Source organism: Aureobasidium subglaciale, assembly GCF_000721755.1.
Source record: "Aureobasidium subglaciale EXF-2481 unplaced genomic scaffold scaffold_0, whole genome shotgun sequence".
NCBI classification, from domain to species: domain Eukaryota; kingdom Fungi; phylum Ascomycota; class Dothideomycetes; order Dothideales; family Saccotheciaceae; genus Aureobasidium; species Aureobasidium subglaciale.
The window spans coordinates 311516-331704 of record NW_013566995.1 but is presented as its reverse complement, the minus strand read 5'-3'; the positions used below and the strand labels follow the sequence as shown (position 1 = coordinate 331704).

General features: G+C 51.3%; 8 protein-coding genes across 8 annotated transcripts; 6 read left to right on the top strand and 2 right to left on the bottom strand.

Moving 5' to 3' along the window:
• Positions 1-1093: 1093 nt before the first annotated feature.
• On the top strand, positions 1094-3956 carry AUEXF2481DRAFT_75296 (uncharacterized protein). The gene is made up of 8 exons (XM_013493211.1): positions 1094-2045; positions 2097-2236; positions 2288-2324; positions 2381-2541; positions 2593-2655; positions 2709-2768; positions 2820-2983; positions 3032-3956. The coding sequence occupies exons 1-8, from the start codon at positions 1557-1559 to the stop codon at positions 3550-3552; spliced, it is 1635 nt and encodes a 544-aa protein (XP_013348665.1). The 5' UTR covers positions 1094-1556; the 3' UTR covers positions 3553-3956.
• Positions 3957-4152: 196 nt separating this feature from the next.
• On the top strand, positions 4153-5941 carry AUEXF2481DRAFT_131 (uncharacterized protein; the record flags this gene model as incomplete). The annotated part of the gene is made up of 4 exons (XM_013493166.1): positions 4153-4160; positions 4210-4474; positions 4525-4611; positions 4661-5941. 4 exons carry the CDS (start codon positions 4153-4155, stop codon positions 5939-5941), a joined length of 1641 nt encoding a protein of 546 aa, XP_013348620.1.
• Positions 5942-6154: 213 nt separating this feature from the next.
• Positions 6155-6718, bottom strand: AUEXF2481DRAFT_24522 (uncharacterized protein; the record flags this gene model as incomplete). The annotated part of the gene is made up of 1 exon (XM_013493210.1): positions 6155-6718. The coding sequence occupies one exon, from the start codon at positions 6716-6718 to the stop codon at positions 6155-6157; it is 564 nt and encodes a 187-aa protein (XP_013348664.1).
• A 203-nt stretch (positions 6719-6921) lies between these two features.
• AUEXF2481DRAFT_103703 (uncharacterized protein) lies at positions 6922-9381 on the top strand. Its single transcript, XM_013493208.1, has 2 exons — positions 6922-7199; positions 7253-9381. Exons 1-2 carry the CDS (start codon positions 7063-7065, stop codon positions 9057-9059), a joined length of 1944 nt encoding a protein of 647 aa, XP_013348662.1. The 5' UTR covers positions 6922-7062; the 3' UTR covers positions 9060-9381.
• A 274-nt stretch (positions 9382-9655) lies between these two features.
• On the bottom strand, positions 9656-10445 carry AUEXF2481DRAFT_120042 (uncharacterized protein). Its single transcript, XM_013493207.1, has one exon. The coding sequence runs from the start codon at positions 10342-10344 to the stop codon at positions 9724-9726; it is 621 nt and encodes a 206-aa protein (XP_013348661.1). The 5' UTR covers positions 10345-10445; the 3' UTR covers positions 9656-9723.
• A 100-nt stretch (positions 10446-10545) lies between these two features.
• AUEXF2481DRAFT_75293 (uncharacterized protein) lies at positions 10546-11712 on the top strand (the record flags this gene model as incomplete). Its single annotated transcript, XM_013493206.1, has 2 exons — positions 10546-10910; positions 10961-11712. 2 exons carry the CDS (start codon positions 10546-10548, stop codon positions 11601-11603), a joined length of 1008 nt encoding a protein of 335 aa, XP_013348660.1. The 3' UTR covers positions 11604-11712.
• A 66-nt stretch (positions 11713-11778) lies between these two features.
• On the top strand, positions 11779-14002 carry AUEXF2481DRAFT_93262 (uncharacterized protein). The gene is made up of 3 exons (XM_013493205.1): positions 11779-12163; positions 12217-12577; positions 12632-14002. The coding sequence occupies exons 1-3, from the start codon at positions 11982-11984 to the stop codon at positions 13958-13960; spliced, it is 1872 nt and encodes a 623-aa protein (XP_013348659.1). The 5' UTR covers positions 11779-11981; the 3' UTR covers positions 13961-14002.
• A 1637-nt stretch (positions 14003-15639) lies between these two features.
• Positions 15640-16818, top strand: AUEXF2481DRAFT_45415 (uncharacterized protein; the record flags this gene model as incomplete). The annotated part of the gene is made up of 3 exons (XM_013493204.1): positions 15640-15891; positions 15941-16398; positions 16455-16818. The coding sequence occupies 3 exons, from the start codon at positions 15640-15642 to the stop codon at positions 16816-16818; spliced, it is 1074 nt and encodes a 357-aa protein (XP_013348658.1).
• Between the last annotated feature and the right edge of the window lie 3371 nt (positions 16819-20189).

The window sequence follows — 20189 nt, the reverse complement described above, 5'->3', positions numbered from 1 at the left end:
CTTGCCTACATACCACCTGAATATCCACGTCGTACACCAGCATACCTTTGCGCTCAACTGGGTCACGCACAACCTAGATGAGACAATGCGTACTAGCCAGCAACAAGTCCAGCAAATGGGCATTTCTCTCTGCCAGATTCTCGAAGCACCCAAAGTCTGAAACCTGGAGATGGAAGGCCAAAAAGCCACGCCCCACACAAGACAGGCTTCAGCAAAAAAGCAAGTACACACATTTTACACGCAAAAACGAAGCTGCTACGCTGGGTCGAACAACGGACCTTAGGATAATTGCAGATGACTGCAATCCCACGCTCTACCACTGAGCTACAGCAGCTTTTGTTGAGAACGTCATCAAAGATCAACGTATTAGAATGTCATGGTCCAGCAGTGCCGTCGTGATTAAGGATGCTCCATCCGTATCTTCCAGGATGATTGGGATCTTTGCAAGAAGGGAGTCGCAAGTTGCAAGCTAGAAAGTCCAGTCATTGAAAGAAGTCCAAAGACGACGTGATCAAGGATCTGCAAGAAAACGGAGGAAAGCTGGAGGCGATGAGTCGATGCACTGTTTGCGAAAAAGAGGTCGCGTCGTAGAGAAGGCCGATACCTCTTTCCATATGGAGAGTTGTTTCCCGACCATCTTTGACTTAGGTAGAGTCGTGTCGTATCTTCGTGATGTTCGTGGTATTATGACTTAGCTGACCTTTGTTTTGTCGAAAGCTTGGAAGGCAGACAGACGTGAATGGCTTGTAGGTCAATGGCTGTAGTCAGCAGTGTCGCATCAAGAGTTGTCACGATCTCCACTGTCTGAACTGGTGAATTTGTCCTTAGATCTTGACTGTCGAGAGAGCGCTTCGAGAACATTTCTCGAAGCTTAGGTATACAACCTCGAAGTCGACTATTGGAATAATGGATGATTTCGGAGGTGAAGAGAAGCGTGAAAAATTAGTATGCTTGTACGGCGACAACGTGACCCATCCTTATGCATGCATACAACACGTCTCTCTCGTCGTGAACCTGGAATCCCGGTCCACAGGACAGGACCAATTTCTTTTCGAGCTGATTCCACTTCACAGCATTGCGTGTGCCTGCATGTGATACCTCAGCCTGTCAGACTGACTGCATAGTGAGGATGCCGTTCAAAAGATTCATGCTAACATGCATTTCGCTCTCATCGCATGGATGTAGCCCTGAGTTACGCAACAGTGGCTGAAGCTAAAGCTCAGCTTCTGATGCAAATGCATCTTTCGAGCAGCGGATGTATTGGTAGTGTCTCACGGCGGATGGAATCCGATCCTACAAGGCTGCTATGGTCTTCGAAGGATCCGCTGGAACCGACAAACTCATGCTTACGAGCATCATAAGGCCGCCCATATTCGGGGTAGGGAAGCATGTATGTTGGGAAATACCAAATGTAAAAAGGAAACAATGGCTGTGTTTGGCACTGCCCTCTACTACCGTAAAACTTGAGTCTCGAGCAGCTTTTGCTCGACTATAAAGTTGGACAGAGTCCTCATTCTCGGCCATCATCTTTCACTTCGATACAGAATACAACTGTCATGGACCCACAGAACTATCAGCCGGGCTTACTAGACAGATTACTCGTATGTCTGTTCCATGTCGTCAATTTAGTCAGGCCATGGCACAAGCTGCCCAGTGCAATCGGAGCTCTAAATCTAGATGCTCTTCGTGTCGAGCTCCGCCAATATAACCTTCACGATGGATATGACTCTGCCACAGCACAAGGCGACACCTACATCACTCCACTGGAGGACAAACGCTTCCTCGCTGCCAGAAACTCGGATGGCAAAGACAACTCGCTCACTCAGCCTAAGATGGGCTGTTCTGGAATGCGGTTTGGTCGCAACTTTCCTCGGAAGTACTGTGAGAAACCAACTGAAGAGGAGCTGTGGACCCCGAATCCTAGACTGGTCAGCGAGGCTTTCATGTCCAGGAAGCCAGGAGAGTTCAAGCCAGCGACAACTTTGAATCTGCTTGCTGCTGCTTGGATCCAGTTCCAGGTTCATGACTGGGTGTTTCATGAAAGTGTAGGTAAAACTGATCTAGTCGTATTATTGCTCATACTGATTGATGAACAGAGCGAGGATACATACGAAGTGCCCCTGCTTCCGAACGATAGCTGGCATAACCAAATGAAGATCTATCGCACAAAGCCAGATGAGGTGCTTGATGCATCTGACATAAAGTGCCCTGGTTACAAGAACACATCTACCGCTTGGTATATCTGTTGTCCCCAGACTACCTGCGCCGAACTAACCAGTTTACGTAGGTGGGACGGTTCCCAAATATACGGCTCAAGCGAAACTGTGACCAAAGACCTGAGAGACCAGCATCATGACGGATATCTGCTTCTCGAGACCAGAAGAACGAAGAGACCTTCCTACCTCGCGATGCAGATGGCAATCCGAAGACAGGCTTCTCCGATAATTGGTGGACCGGCATAGAACTTCTACACACGCTCTTCGCTTTGGAGCACAATGCCGTTTGCGACAGAATTCGTGAAGCTCATCCTGATTGGACCGGGTAACATTTGTTAGACTCGTGATTGGCTGTAGCGATACTGACAAGACCCAGTGACAAGATCTTCGACAAGGCTCGACTCGTCAACTGCGCTCTGATGGCCAAAATCCACACAGTGTATGCGATGACCTACCGAAGGATCGAGATGTTTTACTGACCACTGAACACAGAGAATGGACGCCTGCTATATTGGCACATCCTACAATGGAAACTAGCATGAACGCAAACTGGTATTTCAAGTGTCCTGCTCTGCTTTGGCAGAGATGCTGATATGTCGAAAGGTGGGGCATTGCAGGAGAGACTCTGAACAAAATCGTTGGCAGAATCTCGAAAACCAGCGAGGCCATCAGCGGTATTCCGGGCTCGACGGTGGACCACCAGGGAGTCCCTTACTCTCTTACCGAAGAGTTCGTTTCGGTGTACAGAATGCATTCCCTCATACCAGGTAGGTTATCACCTCTAGCTTTGTCTTACGCTTGACTGACTGCAGAAGATAATGTTGCGTTCTTCGACATTGACGGAGGTCAGCACAGGACTACAATCCCTGTAGCCGACATTACCTTCAAGGATGCAGTAAAGCCCCTCAAAACTGGCGGCGTGTCGTTCGCTGATGCATTCTACTCTTTCTGCATCAACTATCCTGGTGCCATTACCAACAACAACTATGCGAACCTGATGCGGAACCTTCCGACTCCGGATGGTCAAGTTCGTGACTTGGCCACGGTTGACATCCTTTGTGATCGGGAGCGTGGAGTGCCGCGTTACTGCCAGTTTAGACGACTTCTTCGTATGTCCGTACCTAAGACATTCGAGGAACTGACCGGTGGCAACAAGGAGCTTGCAGCGAGACTCAGTGAAGTCTACAATGGTGATGTCGAGACTGTGGACGCGCTTGTTGGATCACACAGCGAGCCGACGATCAAGGGCTTTGGCTTCAGCGAGACAGCCTTCCGCATTTTCATTTTAATGGCCAGTCGCAGACTCAAGAGTGACAGATTTATTGCTGGACAATAGAATGCTGATACTTATACCGAGGTCGGTTTCCATGGGGTGCAGAATACTGGCATGAAAGATGTACTGGCAAGACACTTTCCCGAGCTCGTGACAGTCATACCGCAAGACACGAATGTGTTTGCACCTTGGGTCAAGTTGCCGGGATCGGAAGCTTACATGGGAGTCGAGACGAACGCTCCGAAAGTTTGATCGAATGGGCGCGTGGATGTTGATCCAGGCTTACATTTGTAGTTCGATGTCAGTATGCACTCAAGTGTGATTCAACTGAGTTGTTTATCGTGCCAATGTCAGAACAAACGCGGCCGAGCGTGATGGGCGCGCAGAGATCGAGAGTGGCGAACGAGACGGACACTCGTGTGGCTTTGACTGTCCGACAGAATTGGCAGTCGCAGTCAGCAGCGATGACTACCTGATAGCGATACTGAAGAAGCTACATTAGGCAGAAGAGGAGGCAGTGAAGGTGATGGATTGGGCTTGGCGCGCCACGTGCTTCGCGTCATTGTCGCGGATCACCGCGTCGCCTCCAAGGCAAGCGCTGTTGCATTTGTGCATAAAGCAAGTCCGTGTCGCCACTTTGGTTGCAGAGACAGATGATCGATTATGCCTGCGTGAGTCGTGATATTCTGACAGCTGGATGTGCTACTAACACTTGCCTAGTCCAGGTGATCAGTGGAAGGACCACAAGTTCAGCAACCCGTATGAAGAGAAGAAGGACCGCATCAATGAATACACGGCACAGGAGATAGCTACGTTGCAGAGCCGCCTTGACAAGCAACTTGGACCTGAATATATCTCGACTCGTCCAGGAAATGGAGGAGGCAAAGTCCATTACCTAGCAGCAGAAAAGGTCATCAACCTCGCGAACGAGGTCTTTGGCTTCAATGGATGGAGCAGTGCGATCAGAGACGTTCAGGTTGACTTCGTGAGTCTTGCTGAGGGATCCTTGTCTTGGCCGGATGCTAATTATCACAGTGCGACGAGAGTCCGACAACAGGAAAGATCAATCTAGGACTGTCCACTATTGTGCGCGTCTCTTTGAGAGATGGCACGTTTCACGAGGTAAGCTTCTCTCAACGCGTCCGTGTTTACTGAAGCTGACGCAGTGCAGGATATTGGATATGGCCACATCGAGAACTGCAAGGGCAAAGCGGCCGCGTTTGAGAAAGCAAAGAAGGAAGCCACCACCGACGCCCTGAAACGAGCATTGCGCAACTTCGGAAACGTCCTGGGCAATTGCTTGTATGACAAGGACTATCTCGCAAGAGTGACAAAGGTCAGGATCGCGCCATCTAAATGGGATGCCGAGAATCTACACCGTCATCCAGACTACGCCCCGATCAAGAAAGAAGCCGTAGCTGGCCCTTCGACTTGCACGACCATTGCAGCAAATCCACCAGCACGCATGCCTAGCGCTCAGTCAAACACATCGGAATTCGAAGACGAGTTTGGAGGAAATCTGTTTGACGAGGTGGACTTCAGCCACCCTGATGAGGTTCGCTTGGACAACTCCATTACAGACGTCTCTATTGAGACGCCAGTCCGACTTCCTGCCAACTCTGTCGCAGCACAAGCAGCAAATCGCCAGCAACCGAATAGAGTAGCCTCTATGCCTAACGTGCGCCAATTCTCCGGTGGCCAACAACAGAATGGCCAGTACAACGGGCAGCAATCTCGTCCTCAGCCACCGCCACAGATCTTCAAGAACTCCAACACTAACAACAACAACCAACCGCCAAATCGCATGATGCCTCCTCCACACCAAGCCAACAACCAGAATGGCTTTCGCTCCAACCCATCATCCGCCTCAGAGTCAACCACCACCACCAACGGTCGACAGATCACACCCCCCGAATCAGTGATTACGCCATCTCAAGTTCCGGCACACGTACCATCCGGTTTCGTCTCTGGAGCCGCAGCTACTGCTCTGGTGCAGCCTCCCGAGGCAGGTGCTATTCCACCGATCAAGCTGTTTGATCCCCATCACGAGAGTCCTTCAATTCGACGAACCCAAGGAGTTGATCTCAGGAAGTCAGCACCCATCAAGCGATCGGAAGTTGGCGCGCCAACTGTGCCAATTCCAAACCCGAAAATGATGGTGAATGGTGGAGCACCTGCGAACAGATCGAACTTCGTCAATCCTGCTATGGATGCTAGTCGACGTATTGGCATGCCAGGTGGAATGCAGCAGAGTCCTCTGGCAAATAGAAGTGCCTACAAGCCTCCTGCGATGAAGAGACCGTTGCCAGCAGACAATCCTGCTGGTAGACCACCGCTTGCCGACATGAGTAATGTTCTGCAGACCGATGGAGCTAGTGACCCAAAGAAACCTAAGCTGGATGCTGAGCAGGAGCCAAAACCTGCCAGCGCGGAGACTGAGGTCGTGGCTTGAAGAGTTCGAGGATTGAAAAGGCATGAGCGAGGCGTTTGTTTGGTTTGTGGAAACTCTGGCTGACGAGTGGGATCTTTGGGCGCATATTGCGGAGTATCGTGAGTTTGTGGGTTTTTGAGACTCGGTGTTTTGCTGATATCGGGGAATGATGATATCGTTGGCTTGGTAGCTGTAGCAGGAAGAAAATCCTTTTCGAAGCATGAAAATCGAGCTTCAAGAGCGAGCGTGGCGGATGTTGAAGTCTTCCATGCTGCTCTCTCCACCAGCATCTGTTCTCTTGATCTTGATTTGACGTCTTACTTGTGCATTGCCACTGCCAGAAACAGCAGGCTGTGAAGCCTCGAGAACAAGAGGACCCTCACCGACCAGTTTCTCAATGACCTTGACCTTGCCCTCAGCACGCTTGAGTCGGTCATCGAAATCAGAAACCGAGTCTTCATTGTTCTCGGTAGACAGACTTTCAGCCTCAGTCAGAGCATACAAGGTTTGCAAATGCTTCTGCAATCTAGCACCTCCAGACAGTTTAGGCAATCTGCACTCGCTTTCCTCTGAAGTAGCAGAATTTTGATCAGAAATTCTTGCTTCCCAGATTGCGTTTCTTCCAGCTAAATTTCCCATGGCAGCGAACTTTTCGAATCCTTTTTCGAGACCGAAGAGACGACCTTCGATACGACCGGCGCGAGAACCATCTGCTACGCCGAGATTGTAACCTTCGGTATAGTACTCTTCTTCGAGGTTGAAGAGGGAGTCGAAGTCATCGGGCTGAGTGTTTGCCATTCTTAATGCGATGTGTATTGTCGGCTGGGAAGGCGGTGTCCAGGGATGGTGGGCGTTGGTGAATGTCGATCTGATTTGATATTTTTGTTTCGTGATGTCAAAAAAGATGTGGTATGGGCGGTAGGGCTGAATAGCGAGGGCGAAGGTGGGATGGCGCGTGCGGACGGGCAGTTGAGTCACTTGCAGCAGCAGTTGGACCCCTCCAAAGCTGAAACTTGAGCGACAAGCAGCAAGGCGCAATTGTCACATCCACCATCTTCCGCAACCATTGAACAGCAGATCCTGTTCTTCGCATACAATCACACTCCATATCGTATCCAGCAGACAGAAGCCGACGCACTACCATGAGCGAGCGCAAAGAGATCCTGCCCGAGGAGGGCAAGAAGAACATCCTCATCACTTCTGCCCTTCCTTACGTCAACAACGTCCCTCATTTGGGCAACATCATCGGTAGTGTCTTGTCTGCCGATGTCTTCTCCAGGTCAGTCTCGCTTCAGGACTTGGGCGCAAACGTGGCTGATGTTCAGGTCGTAGATACTGCAAGGCACGCGGCCTTCCTACCCTGTTCGTGTGCGGTACTGACGAGTACGGAACTGCCACCGAGACCAAGGCCATCGAGGAGAAGTGCACACCGGAAGAGCTTTGCGACAAGTACCACAAGCTGCACGCTGAAGTCTACGAGTGGTTCAACATTGGCTTTGACATTTTCGGTCGCACGCCCACCAACCAGCAGACCGAGATCGCTCAGGACATCTTCACAAAACTCTACAACAACGGCTTCCTGGAGGAGAAGACAACGGTGCAGCCTTACTGCGAAACGCACAACTCGTTCTTGGCCGACCGCTTCGTCGAGGGAGAGTGCCCGCTGTGCGCATACGAGGATGCAAGAGGAGACCAGTGCGACAAGTGTGGACATTTGCTCGATCCTCTGGAGTTGAAGAAGCCTCGATGCAAGCTTGACGGCGCAACACCCGTCGCAAGAGAGACCAAACACGTTTTCCTGCTGTTGGACAAGCTGCAGGCACAGGTTGAAGAGTGGTCGGCAAAGTCGAGCAAGGAGGGCGCATGGTCGTCAAACGGCATTCACATCACAAACTCTTGGCTGCAAGAAGGTCTCAAGCCCAGAGGTATCACTCGTGACTTGAAGTGGGGCACAAAGGTTCCTCTTGCTGGCTACGACGAGAAGGTGCTGTACGTCTGGTTCGACGCTTGCATTGGTTACGTTTCCATCACCGCAAACTACACGGATCAGTGGCAGAAGTGGTGGCACAACCCCGACAATGTCAGCCTGTACCAATTCATGGGCAAGGACAACGTTCCCTTCCACACTGTTGTCTTCCCCTCATCCCAACTTGGTACTGGCGACAAGTGGACCATGTTGAACCATCTCTCTACTACAGAGTACCTCAACTACGAACAGGGCAAGTTCAGCAAGAGCAGAGGCATTGGAGTCTTTGGCAACAACGCAAGAGAAACCGGCATCCCCTCAGACGTCTGGCGCTACTACCTCTTGTCAAGACGTCCCGAGACTGGCGACACGGAGTTCGAATGGACTGGATTCATCAACTCAAACAACAACGAGCTCCTGAAGAACCTCGGCAACTTTGTCAACCGTATCGTCAAGTTTGTCAACTCACCCAACTTCGAAGGTGTCGTACCCGACTACACCAAGTACAACGACCCAGAAGGTGTTCTCGCTGCCCACAAGAAGGAAGTCAACGAGGCTCTCAAGGAGTACCTGGCCATCATGGACGCCGTCAAGATCCGTCAAGGTCTGCAAGCAGCCATGCACATCTCCTACCTCGGAAACAAGCTCCTCCAAGACAACAAACTCGACAACGCCCTCGCAAAGGACGAACCCGAACGCTGCGCCGCCGTCGTCGGTCTCGGTCTCAACCACGTCCACCTCCTCGCCTCCATCATCGCTCCCTACATGCCCGCAACCTCCACCGCCATCCTCGACCAACTCAACACTACCCTCCTCATCATTCCTGACGACTGGCAGGGCAACAGCATTCCTCCCAACCACAAGCTCAACGCCGCCGCCCACTTGTTTCAGCAAATCAAGCCCGAAAAGGAAAAGGAATGGCGCGAAATGTTTGGTGGTGAAGAGGCTAAGAAGGCAAAGGCAGAGAAGGAAGCCAAAGCCGCTGCCAAAAAGGCCGACAAGGAGAAGAAAAAGGCAAAGAAGGAGGCTGAGAGAGCCAAGGCTAAGCTCGCCAAAGATGCTGGCAAGTCTGTTGAAGCTGCAGAGAAGGATGGTGCTGAGGATCCCAAGGCTGGTGATGCCATTGAGGAGGTCACTGAGGGTATCAAGCAGGCTGCTCTGCAGACTAGCTAGATGTGTTTTTTTCGCATCATCCTAGCTTCTGTCATGTTTTTCCGGGACGAAAAGGTTGGCAAGAGTTTGGAAGTTCTGTGTTTCGGCATACCTCACCCCGGCGTTTCCTTCATAGATGAGAGGTATTGAAATGATGTTTTGGAATGAAGGATGTTTTGGTCAAGTTTTCTGCTCTCGAGATACCAGTCGATTCTCGACTGGGTGGTATTGTGTGTTGACTTGGACATGTACATCCTCAGCGAGGCATGCTCCATCTCAAGCCTCTTTAGCTCAGTTGGTAGAGCGCGGCACTAGTAATGCCGAGGTCACCGGTTCGACTCCGTTAGGAGGCACTTGATGTTTTGTTTGTCAATTGGCATCATGCACCAGGTCGTAATGCTAACCTTGTCTTGTTACCAAGGTCTTCTTTTACTCATTTGACCAACGAGTCCTTCTAATCCGCTCGCTAGCGGGGGTGGAGCATAGGTCTGCACGATGCTTTTAGAATCTTAAAGTCAGCGTTGCTTGTTGGAACGCTGCTCCATTTGCTGTCACTTGATACTCGTTTGTTTTGATGTTCACCTGAACATCTTACTGGCTGCTTGATTGTCTTGAGATATCTGGAGAGGCAGGTGCGATTTGCTTGGCTAAGTGTTATTCGGGTCTTGTCCAGGTGGGCGACGGATCAACGCTGACGAGAATGTACACGAACGGGTGTACGGTCAAGACATAGGCGAATCGACGCACTACAGGCAACGAGAGGTCCCAGACAACTGGTATTGAGACGGGTCCATGTTTTGCTATCCTTGTTCTTGCTGTACACAGATAAGAGCAGAAGAAGTTGGTATGGTGGGTTTGTAACAAGATTAGGGCTGGAGCAGGGTTGTATGCGATGCAAGCTTGACTTGGTCGCCCGCGGCTGCTCTTCGGCCAGGGAAGAAGCTCGAAGTCCAACCACCTCTGCAGCAGATGGCTTCTTCTTGACCACACATTGTGATACATAGTTGACAGTCCTCAGCCAAATATAGATCATCTTAGGCTCGTTGTCATGATCCGACGAGTGAGGTATGTTGTAAGTACAGTGTTTCACCGAGGCATCTTCAAATCCCGACATGTGCAGGACAGGCAACAGTGTAGTGAAATGAGCAAAGTGTTGGCGGATCACTGAGCAACTGCAGTGATGGTGAGGTGGGTATCTTCGATGATGAGTATGTGTAGTCATTCGTCTTCCATTCCAATCTCTCATCCCCTTTCTCTTCCATCGAGCAAGCAAGAGCCAGTCGACACCAGTTGAGAGGAGCGTCATCTAAGTAAGGTCCTTACATATTTGAAAGAAACATCAAAGATTCACTTGTTGTTGTCGACCGCTCTGTCCAAGTCCGAGATCCCGCTCACAACAACTCCATTTCCTCTTCTTCGCTTCACCACAACTCCCGCTCCTTTTCCTACCTTTCACAACCACTCTTCTTTTTCTCCCACTTCGCCATCGTCTACCGTCAGCCACAAGATGATGCGCGGTTTCTTCCAACGTTTTGCGTACACCGTAGCACAGCGTGAACCCTCACACATTGATAAATACGAAGACCCTCATACCGATTACGACGAGTATCGTGTTCCAGGTCACTTCACTATCGATGAAGATCTCATCACCAAGGTTCTCAAAATGGGTGACAATGAGATCTCCAACATGCAGCACGAAGATCTCGTCGACGACCACGCAGACATTCCAGAAGCCCCTGCCTCCAAGCCTACAAGTCTCTTCGCCATGAGCATGATCAAGGTTGAGGAAGTGGTTCCTCTCGTACCGGTCGGCAAGGAAGCTGGTGATGATGATGATGAGGGAGCAGTTGACGAGTCTTGGATTCCACTGGAGTACGTTACAACTGTCCAGAAGCACACAAAGCTGTACTGACATATCAAAGCCCCAACATCGCACCACCTTACATCGAGGTCATCGTCGGCGGCATCGCGTTCCCTGTCTCAAAGCATTTACTCGCCTCTTGCCCTACTTTCTTTGAACGCGCATTGAACGGCGCATTCAGAGAAGCAAACGAAAGCAAGATCAGTCTAGATGAGCGTCTGGATCTGTTCCTGGTCTTTCACACCTGGCTCTTTTCCCGTAACGATCTGGATTTTGTTGAGAAAGGTTTTGGGGGCAGAAATGATACAGATGCAGAGGAACGCCAGATGGCCTACATCGAGATTTACATCTTCGCAGACAGACTCGACATCCCGAAGCTTGCAAACGCAGCTCTTCAGCAACTTGACAAGGCCATCAGACCTGAAGGATTCCCTTTCAGATTCAGTATCGCAGCCGTTTGTCTAGCCTGTGAGTCGGTTCCTGAAAGCTCCAGCCTTTGGAAGTACATCCTTGCCATTGAAAGAGACGCAAACAGGTGTTGCTTTCCTTCTCGTACTGCCAAAGAGTACGAACATCTTCCTGGTTTGTTCTTCTTTGGACTGGAGAAGCTCAAGATCGACAACCAGTTTATTGGCCTAATGAAGCTCAAGAAGGCGGTGTCTATCATGGGTGGCTACGAAAGGGTTGAGCGCTCTCTCGAATAAGGTAGCATCAATGCAAGTTTATTGATGACTGAAACCAAATTTGACTGTCTTTGTGCTAGTTGTGAGAGTGCAGGTCAGGGTCGGCGAGCGAGTCGGAAGCACATGCAAGTGGAAAATCCGGGGAAGCCGCGTGTCTGCTTGGTCAATGGGGCAGTGACTGCGACTCCTTTTGCGACTCGAACAATTTCGGCCTTCTCTGTGTAGCTCGCTGATAGTCGTCGCATTGTGTTGCCGGCTGTTCGAGGTAACTGGAAGACGCTTACAACTCTCTTTCGTTGTAGCGGACACATCTCACGAGCTCAAGTCTCACCCTTGGCATTCTTATTCAACTACGACATCGATTAGCTGTCAACTGGCATGAGGTAGCATACGCGCATCATGCAGCTCTTCTCAACCTCTCCTCGTCGGAGGAGTCAAGCAACATGGACCGGGTCTCTGGCATGTGGCCTTCTATACTGTTCCTCATGGATGGCTAGTGCTGCAGCCAAGCAGACGGCAGCCGACTACTTTGTGTCTTCATTGCCTGGAGCTCCCGAGCCTCTGCTCAAGATGCATGCTGGGTATGAACTCTGGCCTTGGACCTTGGAGACTGTGTGCTGACCTTTTCTTCAAGTCATATCGAAATCACACCCGAGCACCACGGCAACCTGTTCTTCTGGCACTACCAGAACCGTCACATCGCAAACAAGCAACGCACAGTGTTATGGCTCAACGGAGGCCCTGGGTGTAGTTCCATGGACGGCGCCATGATGGAAATTGGTCCATACAGAGTCAAGCCGGACGGGAGCCTACAATACAACAATGGTTCATGGGCCGAGTTCGCGAACTTGCTCTTTGTCGACCAACCTGTTGGAACCGGCTTCAGCTACGTCGATACGGACAGTTACGTTCACGAACTGGAGGACGCTTCCAACCAGATGGTACAATTCCTGGAAAAGTTCTACGACCTGTTCCCCGAGTATAGACATGACGACGTAAGTCCAAGATCGTGGTCCTGACTGTCAACATCAGTCACTAATTCTGTCTAGCTATACATTGCGGGCGAGTCATACGCCGGCCAGTACATTCCATACCTGGCCGAAGCCATCCTGAAGCGCAACGCAGAAAAGAAGGGCGACAAGTGGAGTCTTGCTGGTCTTCTTATTGGCAATGGATGGATCTCGACCGTCGACCAGTCCCTCTCATATCTTCCATACGCGAAGAAAGTTGGCCTCATCAAGGATGGCAGCGAAAGTGCCAAGAAAGTCGAAGCTCAGCATTCGAAGTGCATAGAGGACTTGGACAAGGACGGAAAGAACCACGTCGACTCGCGGCCATGCGAGGCCATCTTGCAAGCGATTCTGCAAGTCAGCAATCAGGAGCACGGCAAGTGTGTCAACATGTATGACGTACGTCTGGACGACACATACCCGAGTTGCGGCATGAACTGGCCCCCAGATCTCGCTCAAGTCAAGCCATATCTCCGTCGCAAGGACGTCACGGATGCTTTGCACATTAGTCCTGGAAAGACAAGTGGCTGGGCTGAGTGCAGCGGTCAAGTGGGCAATGCTTTCAGCGCCCGCGCCGCAAAGCCTTCGTACGAGATTTTGCCTGCCTTGCTTGAACAAGTCCCCATTCTGCTCTTCTCTGGCGACAAAGATTTGATTTGCAACCATATCGGTACTGAAGAGCTCATCAACAGAATGGAGTGGAACGGCGGCAAGGGTTTCGAGACAGCACCTGGCGTATGGGCACCCCGTCGCGACTGGACTTTCGAGAGTGAACCAGCAGGAATCTGGCAAGAGGCTCGCAACCTTACATATGTTGTCTTCTACAACGCTTCGCACATGGTTCCATTCGACTGGCCTCGTCGCAGTAGAGACATGTTGGACCGCTTCATGGGGGTGGACATTGACAGCGTCGGAGGCATCCCAACCGACAGTCGAATTGACGGTGAGAAGGGACCTCTGACCAGTGTTGGTGGACACCCAAACAGCACTGCAGCCGAGGAAGCGGAGAAGGAAGCTTTGCAACAAGCAACATGGAAGGCATATTACAAGTCTGGCGAGGTCGCGCTAGTCGTAGTTGTCATTGCCGTGGCAGCATGGGGATACTTTATCTGGCGTCAAAGAAGAAGCGCGGCAGGCTACCGTGGGCTGTCACACAACCTCGAGATGGACGGCATGGGTCTCAATGCCGAAGGGTTCCGAAGAAAGCAAGCACGAAGAGACTTGGAAGCGGCAGACTTTGACGAAGCAGAGCTGGATGAGTTGACGAGTCCTCACAATCCTGAGAGGGAGAGATTTGATGTTGGGGATGACAGCGACGACGATGAGGATGATGGCAAACCGTCTTCGCGTCCTCATGGCGGTAGATAGTTAGCATATCAGTATTCAAGCAACAGCATTCGAAATCTGGCATCATCTTGCTTGAGTAGCACTTGACAAAGACCATGGGACATGGTAGATCACGTTGAATATTGCCAACAGTAGAATGAGTGATGGTGCAAGAAAATGTTTTTTGTTTTATTTTTCCAGTTCTTTCTTTCCTCTTGCCATGTGTGTAGTGTATACCAAAAAAGGGAGCACATCAAATCGTTCTGTCAGATACCGTCGTAGGAAATGTAGCATCAATGGACCAGCCTCGGCCCCAATGAAGGGACACCGAAGTGGATAATCTCAGTGCTTGACTCTATACCTTTTCATCATCATGTAGAACGATTTGTGTGTGTGTGTGTGTGTGGGGGAAAAGATTGTGTAAAGGAATCTGGCACGTTTGACCGAGCAATGGCATGAACAGAGCGCAGTGAAATGCGCAAAGCACCCAGACAGATCCGAGAAAAAGAGTGTTTTGTGTGTTGAACCCCTCGCATCAAGAATAAGCCCCATCGAGTTACCCCTTCTGCAAGCAGAGAGAAGCAATCGCATATCTTTCGACCTCGACGAAGAAGATGCCAGTATGCCCAACCGGAAACCCCACAGACCCAAAGACTGCGAGATTACCAAGACGAACCCACCACCTCCTCTACACAGCGCCAGCAGGCATCCCGATAGCCAGCTTCCCCCATTGCCCGGCCACGGACTCATATCCTCGTCCCCCTTGCGGGCAGAGGCGACCGAGCGAGGAAAGCAATAATGAGAATAGCCAACAGCGCACATGCGGAGTGCAGACGGCGATGGGGACAATGTCTGAGGTGTGAGAGGTCGGGCTGGCGAAGTAAGCCGCAGGTGTGCTTGCATCTATGGCGGCGCGTTTCCGCATACCATGAGTAAACCCATGGCGTGTCCGGGGACTTTCTCCCAAAGCAGTGTGTTTCTGTGCAGAACAGAAAGAGGACGCGTCCCCTTTCGGTGTGGAAGCTTTGATTGCGATTCTTTGAGCGAGAGGTTGGAGAGAGGGAAGTGCAAGATTTGCGCGCGGGCCTTTTTGTAAGCTTGCTGGGACTTCGGGAGTGACGGCGGATTGTCGGGTCTTGCTAGTGCCGGGCGGTGTTGGGCTAGCGTGGCAGCGTCGGGTTCGTCGTCGTGAGCTTTACAACTTTCGTAGCTGCTGGCTGGTGGATCCCTTGTTGCTGTCGCATCACCTAGTACGCAGATAACCTAGTACGCCTGAGTTGCTGTCGCCGCTCTCGACTTTGCTCTTACCGTACGCCGAGACAATATAATACGGTACGTTATGAATCCTCGCGCTCTGTGCTTGTTGTCTAGATGGCTCCCATGTCGCTCTCTTCTGTTCGCGCAACACGGCTCTCGGCATGGACGAATCTCCGTATGATGGCGATGTCGAGGAAGAAGGACCTCCTTTGCCTCGTGCTGAAGGATCCCACCGAGCGTGCTCATATCGTTCTGGCAGACGTCTGACGTATAACACCACAGGCATCCCTCCTACCGTCACTGGCGGTCTTAGTCGCATCAGTCGCGCCAATTCTCGACAGCTCTGGGCTCTCCTCGAACACAACTCACGCGCCGAAGACCTCCTTCATCTCAAACACGAGACAACCTCATCTACACCACAAACAATCGAACACTTAGGCTACGTCGACCTCCAAAACGCAGAAATGGCTGGTCTCTTTGGTTCGGCACAGTCCAACTCGGCGACCGCTACCCAGGGCAGCATCACCGGCGACATCGCTCTCAACAATCCACCTGAGGATAGTATCCAGGACTTGAGCTTCTCGCCGGTTTCTCTCCACCTCTCAGTCGCATCATGGGACAACAAAGTTCGCATCTACGAAGTCGATCCAAATGGCGGATCAGGAAAGGCTCTCATTGATTTGGGTGCCCCTGCTCTCAGCACATGCTGGTCAAAGGTATGCGCTACAGTCTGCGCGCCCCAAGACGCTACTAACACTCTAGCAGGATGGAACGAAAGTCTTCGCAGCAGGCGCCAACAAACAGGCAATGATGCTTGATCTCGGAGCAGGCAGCACCACCCCCCAGACCGTCGCCGCCCACGACGCTCCCATCAAGTGCGTAGAAAGCATCATGGTCAACAACTCTCCAATGCTCGTTACTGGTTCTTGGGACAAGACCATCAAGTACTGGGATCTACGTCAACAAACCCCTGCCGCTACCGTTCAGTGCAAGGATCGCGTCTACGCCATGGATACCCGCGACCAGCTTCTGGTCGTTGCTACCGCCGACCGCTGGGTCGAAATCTTCAACCTCGCCCAGCCCAACTCGGCATACAAGCAAATCCAGAGTCCTCTGAAGTGGCAGACCAGAACCATCAGCTGTTTCGCCGACGCCACCGGTTTCGCCATTGGCTCCATCGAAGGTAGATGTGCTATCCAGTACGTCGAGGAAAAGGACTCGAGGTAATTTTGGCCACTCTGTGCATGACATACACCACCCACTAACATATCTCTCCCAGCTCAAACTTCTCCTTCAAGTGCCATCGTCAGACCGCCCCCAACACCCGCGACCAATCAAACGTCTACTCGGTAAACTCCATCTCCTTCCACCCTATCCACGGAACCTTCAGCACTGCCGGTAGTGACGGCACCTTCCACTTCTGGGACAAGGACGCCAAGCACCGTCTCAAGGGCTACCCCGAAGTTGGAGGCTCCATCAGCTGCACAGACTTTTCCCACGATGGCTCTGTCTTTGCTTACGCTGTTTCCTACGACTGGCATCAAGGATACCAACAGAACAACCCTCAATACCCTAACAAGGTCATGCTGCACTCTATTGCTCCTGATGAGTGCAAGCCTAGACCTAATGCCAAGAAGCGATGAATGTAGTTTTCTGAAGTACTCCACTTGAAGAAGGGGAGGGCCGGAAATTCACTTTGCTTTATTCACGATCAATGCTGGCTAGGGTTGGAAAGGATACACAACAAGACGAGACGCTGGGGTGTGGAGAATCAAACAAATCCGAGCATGAAGCGCGGCGTACGGCGTTCAAAGGGCTTTGTTACCGAGAAGAAGAGGAGAGCAAGAAACAAGCAAGTCAACTCACTCGAGAAACGATCATGGGTTTGAAAGGACAGGAAGAGAGGAAAGCAATGAGGAATCCTACTCTTATCGCAATGGCACCCCTTTACACACATGTAGCTCGATAGGTGTTTAGTCCGAGTGGCTAAAAAGTTTCAAAAGACTGATGCTTTTAAAAGCTGAATATATAAACATCTCACTCATCTACACTTCTCATGCACTTCTCTCATGCAATTACCTCACCTCCTATTCCACCCCACCTCAAGGTCTAGGACTCCCCACCCCCACCCCCAGCCCAGCACTACTAGCAGGTCTCTCCTGCGTCGGACTCATCATGGCAAAACTGCCACTCCTACTCCCATGCATACCACCCTCTTGAGCTTCTCTCTCCAGGAAATCAGACCATAATTCTGCAAGTGACTCTTTACTTCCCCCTTGATGGTTGTCAAAGGTGGAGTCTGAGAGGGATGGTGTAGAGGGTGTGCGGCGGAAGGGCGAGAGAGGGATTTTAAGTAGGGAGTTGGAGGCGCCTGGGCGAGCTAGTCCTGCTTGTTCTCTTTGTTCTGAATCATGCGTGTCAGCAATCTGTGTTTGTGGTAGAGATTAGGGTCAGGGGAGACATACCTTCCGTCCAACCAAGTAATGCGGCTATCAGCTGCAAAACTTGGAATTTCTTCGGATCACTACGATCGAGTATCAAAAAGTGGAGGAAATGATTCGTCACGATATGGCGATCCACATTGTCTTCTGGCTTTCCGCGCTTCAGGAATCGTAGTGCTTTTGTGAGATGGTCGTTTAGAATCACGGCTTCGTGGCGTAGTTTTCCGATTAGGAGATTTTTTTCTTTGACTTCCTTTTCAAAGGGGAGGGCGCGCTCGAGTTCCTTCCTCGTCTTCTCCAGCTCCTCTGCTGACGAAGCGGCTGAGGCTTTTGCTTCTTCTGTTTGAGCACGCAAGGCATCGAGTTGGGCTTGTGAGCTTTCGACAATCTCGCGAAGCTCCTTCTTGCGTGCATCTTGGATGTCTTGGAGTGCTCGTTGCAGAGAGTCGACAGTCGAGTTTTGTGTATCTCTTTCGCTCGCAGCACGCTCGTAAGCTTCTCTTTGACCGTTGAGTTGCTCTTCAATCTCAATGACACGTTCGCCGAGTGATTCACGTAATGATCGCTCTTCCATGGCTAGAACTTCCCAGTCTTGCATGGCCTGTCGGGCATTCTCGAACTCCTCGCGGGCGTAGGCTTCTCTGCTGATCAACTCGTCGCGCTCCTTGACCCAGTTGGATTGGCTGACATTGGTTCGGCTTCGAAGAGATTCGATTTCGCTTTCGTGTTCCTTGCGTTGCGTCTCCAATCGGTCGATGGTGACTTGGAGTTCCTCTTTGCTTTCGCGGGCGGATCTGCTCTCCTCTTGAAGGTCTTCAATCTCGGCACGGGCTTTGGATAGTTCTTCGGCGTCGGCCTTGAGACGCTCTCCAAGCTGTGACTTAATGGTATTGACTTTGCCCAAGAGTGTGCGGTATGCGCTTTCGGCACTCTCCTTGCCCTTTTGTGTTTCTTGCAGCTGTGTCTTGAGTTGTTCCACCTCTTCACCGTCGGTGCCATCCTTTCCAGATTGCGCTTCTTGAGCTTGTTTCTTAAGGTCTTGAACTTCTCTTTGGTGCTCCTCTTGAGCAGACTTCAGCGACTTGCGCAATTCGGCCACCTCGGCATTGTCTTTGGTCGTCTGTGCTTCTTGTGCTTGTTTCTTGAATTCGGCGACTTCTCTCTGGTGTTCCTCTCTGGCAGCTTCAAGTGCCTTTCGTAGTTCGGTGACTTCCGCATTGTCTTTGGTCGTCTGTGCTTCATGGGCTTGTTTCTTGAGATGGTCAAGTTCATTCTGATGCTGCTCTTTCGCAGAAGCCAGTGACTGACGAAGATCTGCCACCTCGGCGTTATCCTTGGTCGTTTGTGCTTCCTGGGCTTGCTTCTTCAGATGGCCGACTTCTTTCTGATGTTCTGCTCGGAGAGAGTGCAGCGATTGACGTAATGATGTGATTTCCGAGTTGTTCTTTTCTGTCTGGGCGTCCTTCGCTTGCTGCTTTTGGACCTCAATCTCGTTTGTGTGCTTCTCTTGCATAGATGTCAGTGACTGTTTGAGCTCAGCTATCTGGGCGTTGTCTTTGGCAGACTGTGCCTGCTGTGCTTGGTCTTTGAGATACTGGACCTCCTGCTGGTGGCTTTTCTGCATGTCTTCGATCGAGGAGCGCAACCCTGCCACTTCGGCGTTGTCTTTTGCGGTCTGAGCATCTTCTGTTTGCTTCTTGACGTGGTCGAGCTCTTGCTTGTGCTTGATCTGGACAGCTTCCAACGACTTGCGCAAGTCTTCCACTTCCGCATTGTCCTTGGCAGCCTTGTCGTCTTGGGCCTGTGATTTCAAGGTCTCTGTCTCTTGATTGTGCTTCTCTTGCATGCTCTCAAAGGACTTGCGCAAGTCTGCCAACTCTGAGCGTAGCGTGTCTCGCTCTTTGACCATGGCGTCCAGTCGCGCGGCTGTTTCGGAGTGCGCATCATCGTCGGCTTTGATGTTCGGAGGAGAAGCGGCTGTATCGCGTGTCTGTTCGGTAGCGTTCACAGGTAGAGGTTGTGGGATGGAAGAGTTGTCCTGGGAGTCCTCGAGACCGGCTACCGACTGCTTTCGACTTGCAACATCTTCCTCGTCGACATCGTCGTCTCCCTCATCATTGACGCCGTTCGTGTCCGGAGCATCGGCAGAAGTCTTTGTCTTGTCGTTGGTCTTCTTCTTGTTCTTTCTCTTCTTCTTGGAAGCTGCAACGTGGCAGTGTCAGCTTTCTGTGTCGATTCGCGTGGAAGAAAGATGGACGAACCCGACTTTATCGCCACGTCAGCATTCGATACAGCAGACATGTTCAGAATGCAACAAGCACAATGCTATGGATAATCAGTTTGTCTACAAAGTCAAGATCGGGAAGGCAGCATCGAGACAAGCAGGGGCTCCGTACTTCCCCACACTTTCCCATGCCGCAACCCAAGCCGCAATCAACGCGTCTTCTGCCCGTCCGCTTGATCAGACACCAATCACGTCCATCATCTACATGACTCTCTCCCGCATCTTCGATCAATACCAGTGACCGGCTTGCTGTTTGTTCTTGTCTCGAGCCAAGAAGTCTTGAAGTTCG

Coding starts and splice junctions, on each gene's coding strand:
- AUEXF2481DRAFT_120042 (XM_013493207.1), bottom strand. CDS start 10,344: ATGACGCTCCTCTCAACTGGTGTCGACTGGCTCTTGCTTGCTCGATGG.
- AUEXF2481DRAFT_93262 (XM_013493205.1), top strand. CDS start 11,982: ATGCAGCTCTTCTCAACCTCTCCTCGTCGGAGGAGTCAAGCAACATGG. Junction 12,164..12,216: donor CTGCTCAAGATGCATGCTGG/GTATGAACTCTG, acceptor CTTTTCTTCAAG/TCATATCGAAATCACACCCG. Junction 12,578..12,631: donor CCGAGTATAGACATGACGAC/GTAAGTCCAAGA, acceptor AATTCTGTCTAG/CTATACATTGCGGGCGAGTC.
- AUEXF2481DRAFT_103703 (XM_013493208.1), top strand. CDS start 7,063: ATGAGCGAGCGCAAAGAGATCCTGCCCGAGGAGGGCAAGAAGAACATC. Junction 7,200..7,252: donor TCTGCCGATGTCTTCTCCAG/GTCAGTCTCGCT, acceptor TTCAGGTCGTAG/ATACTGCAAGGCACGCGGCC.
- AUEXF2481DRAFT_75296 (XM_013493211.1), top strand. CDS start 1,557: ATGGACCCACAGAACTATCAGCCGGGCTTACTAGACAGATTACTCGTA. Junction 2,237..2,287: donor AAGAACACATCTACCGCTTG/GTATATCTGTTG, acceptor CAGTTTACGTAG/GTGGGACGGTTCCCAAATAT. Junction 2,656..2,708: donor ATGGCCAAAATCCACACAGT/GTATGCGATGAC, acceptor CACTGAACACAG/AGAATGGACGCCTGCTATAT.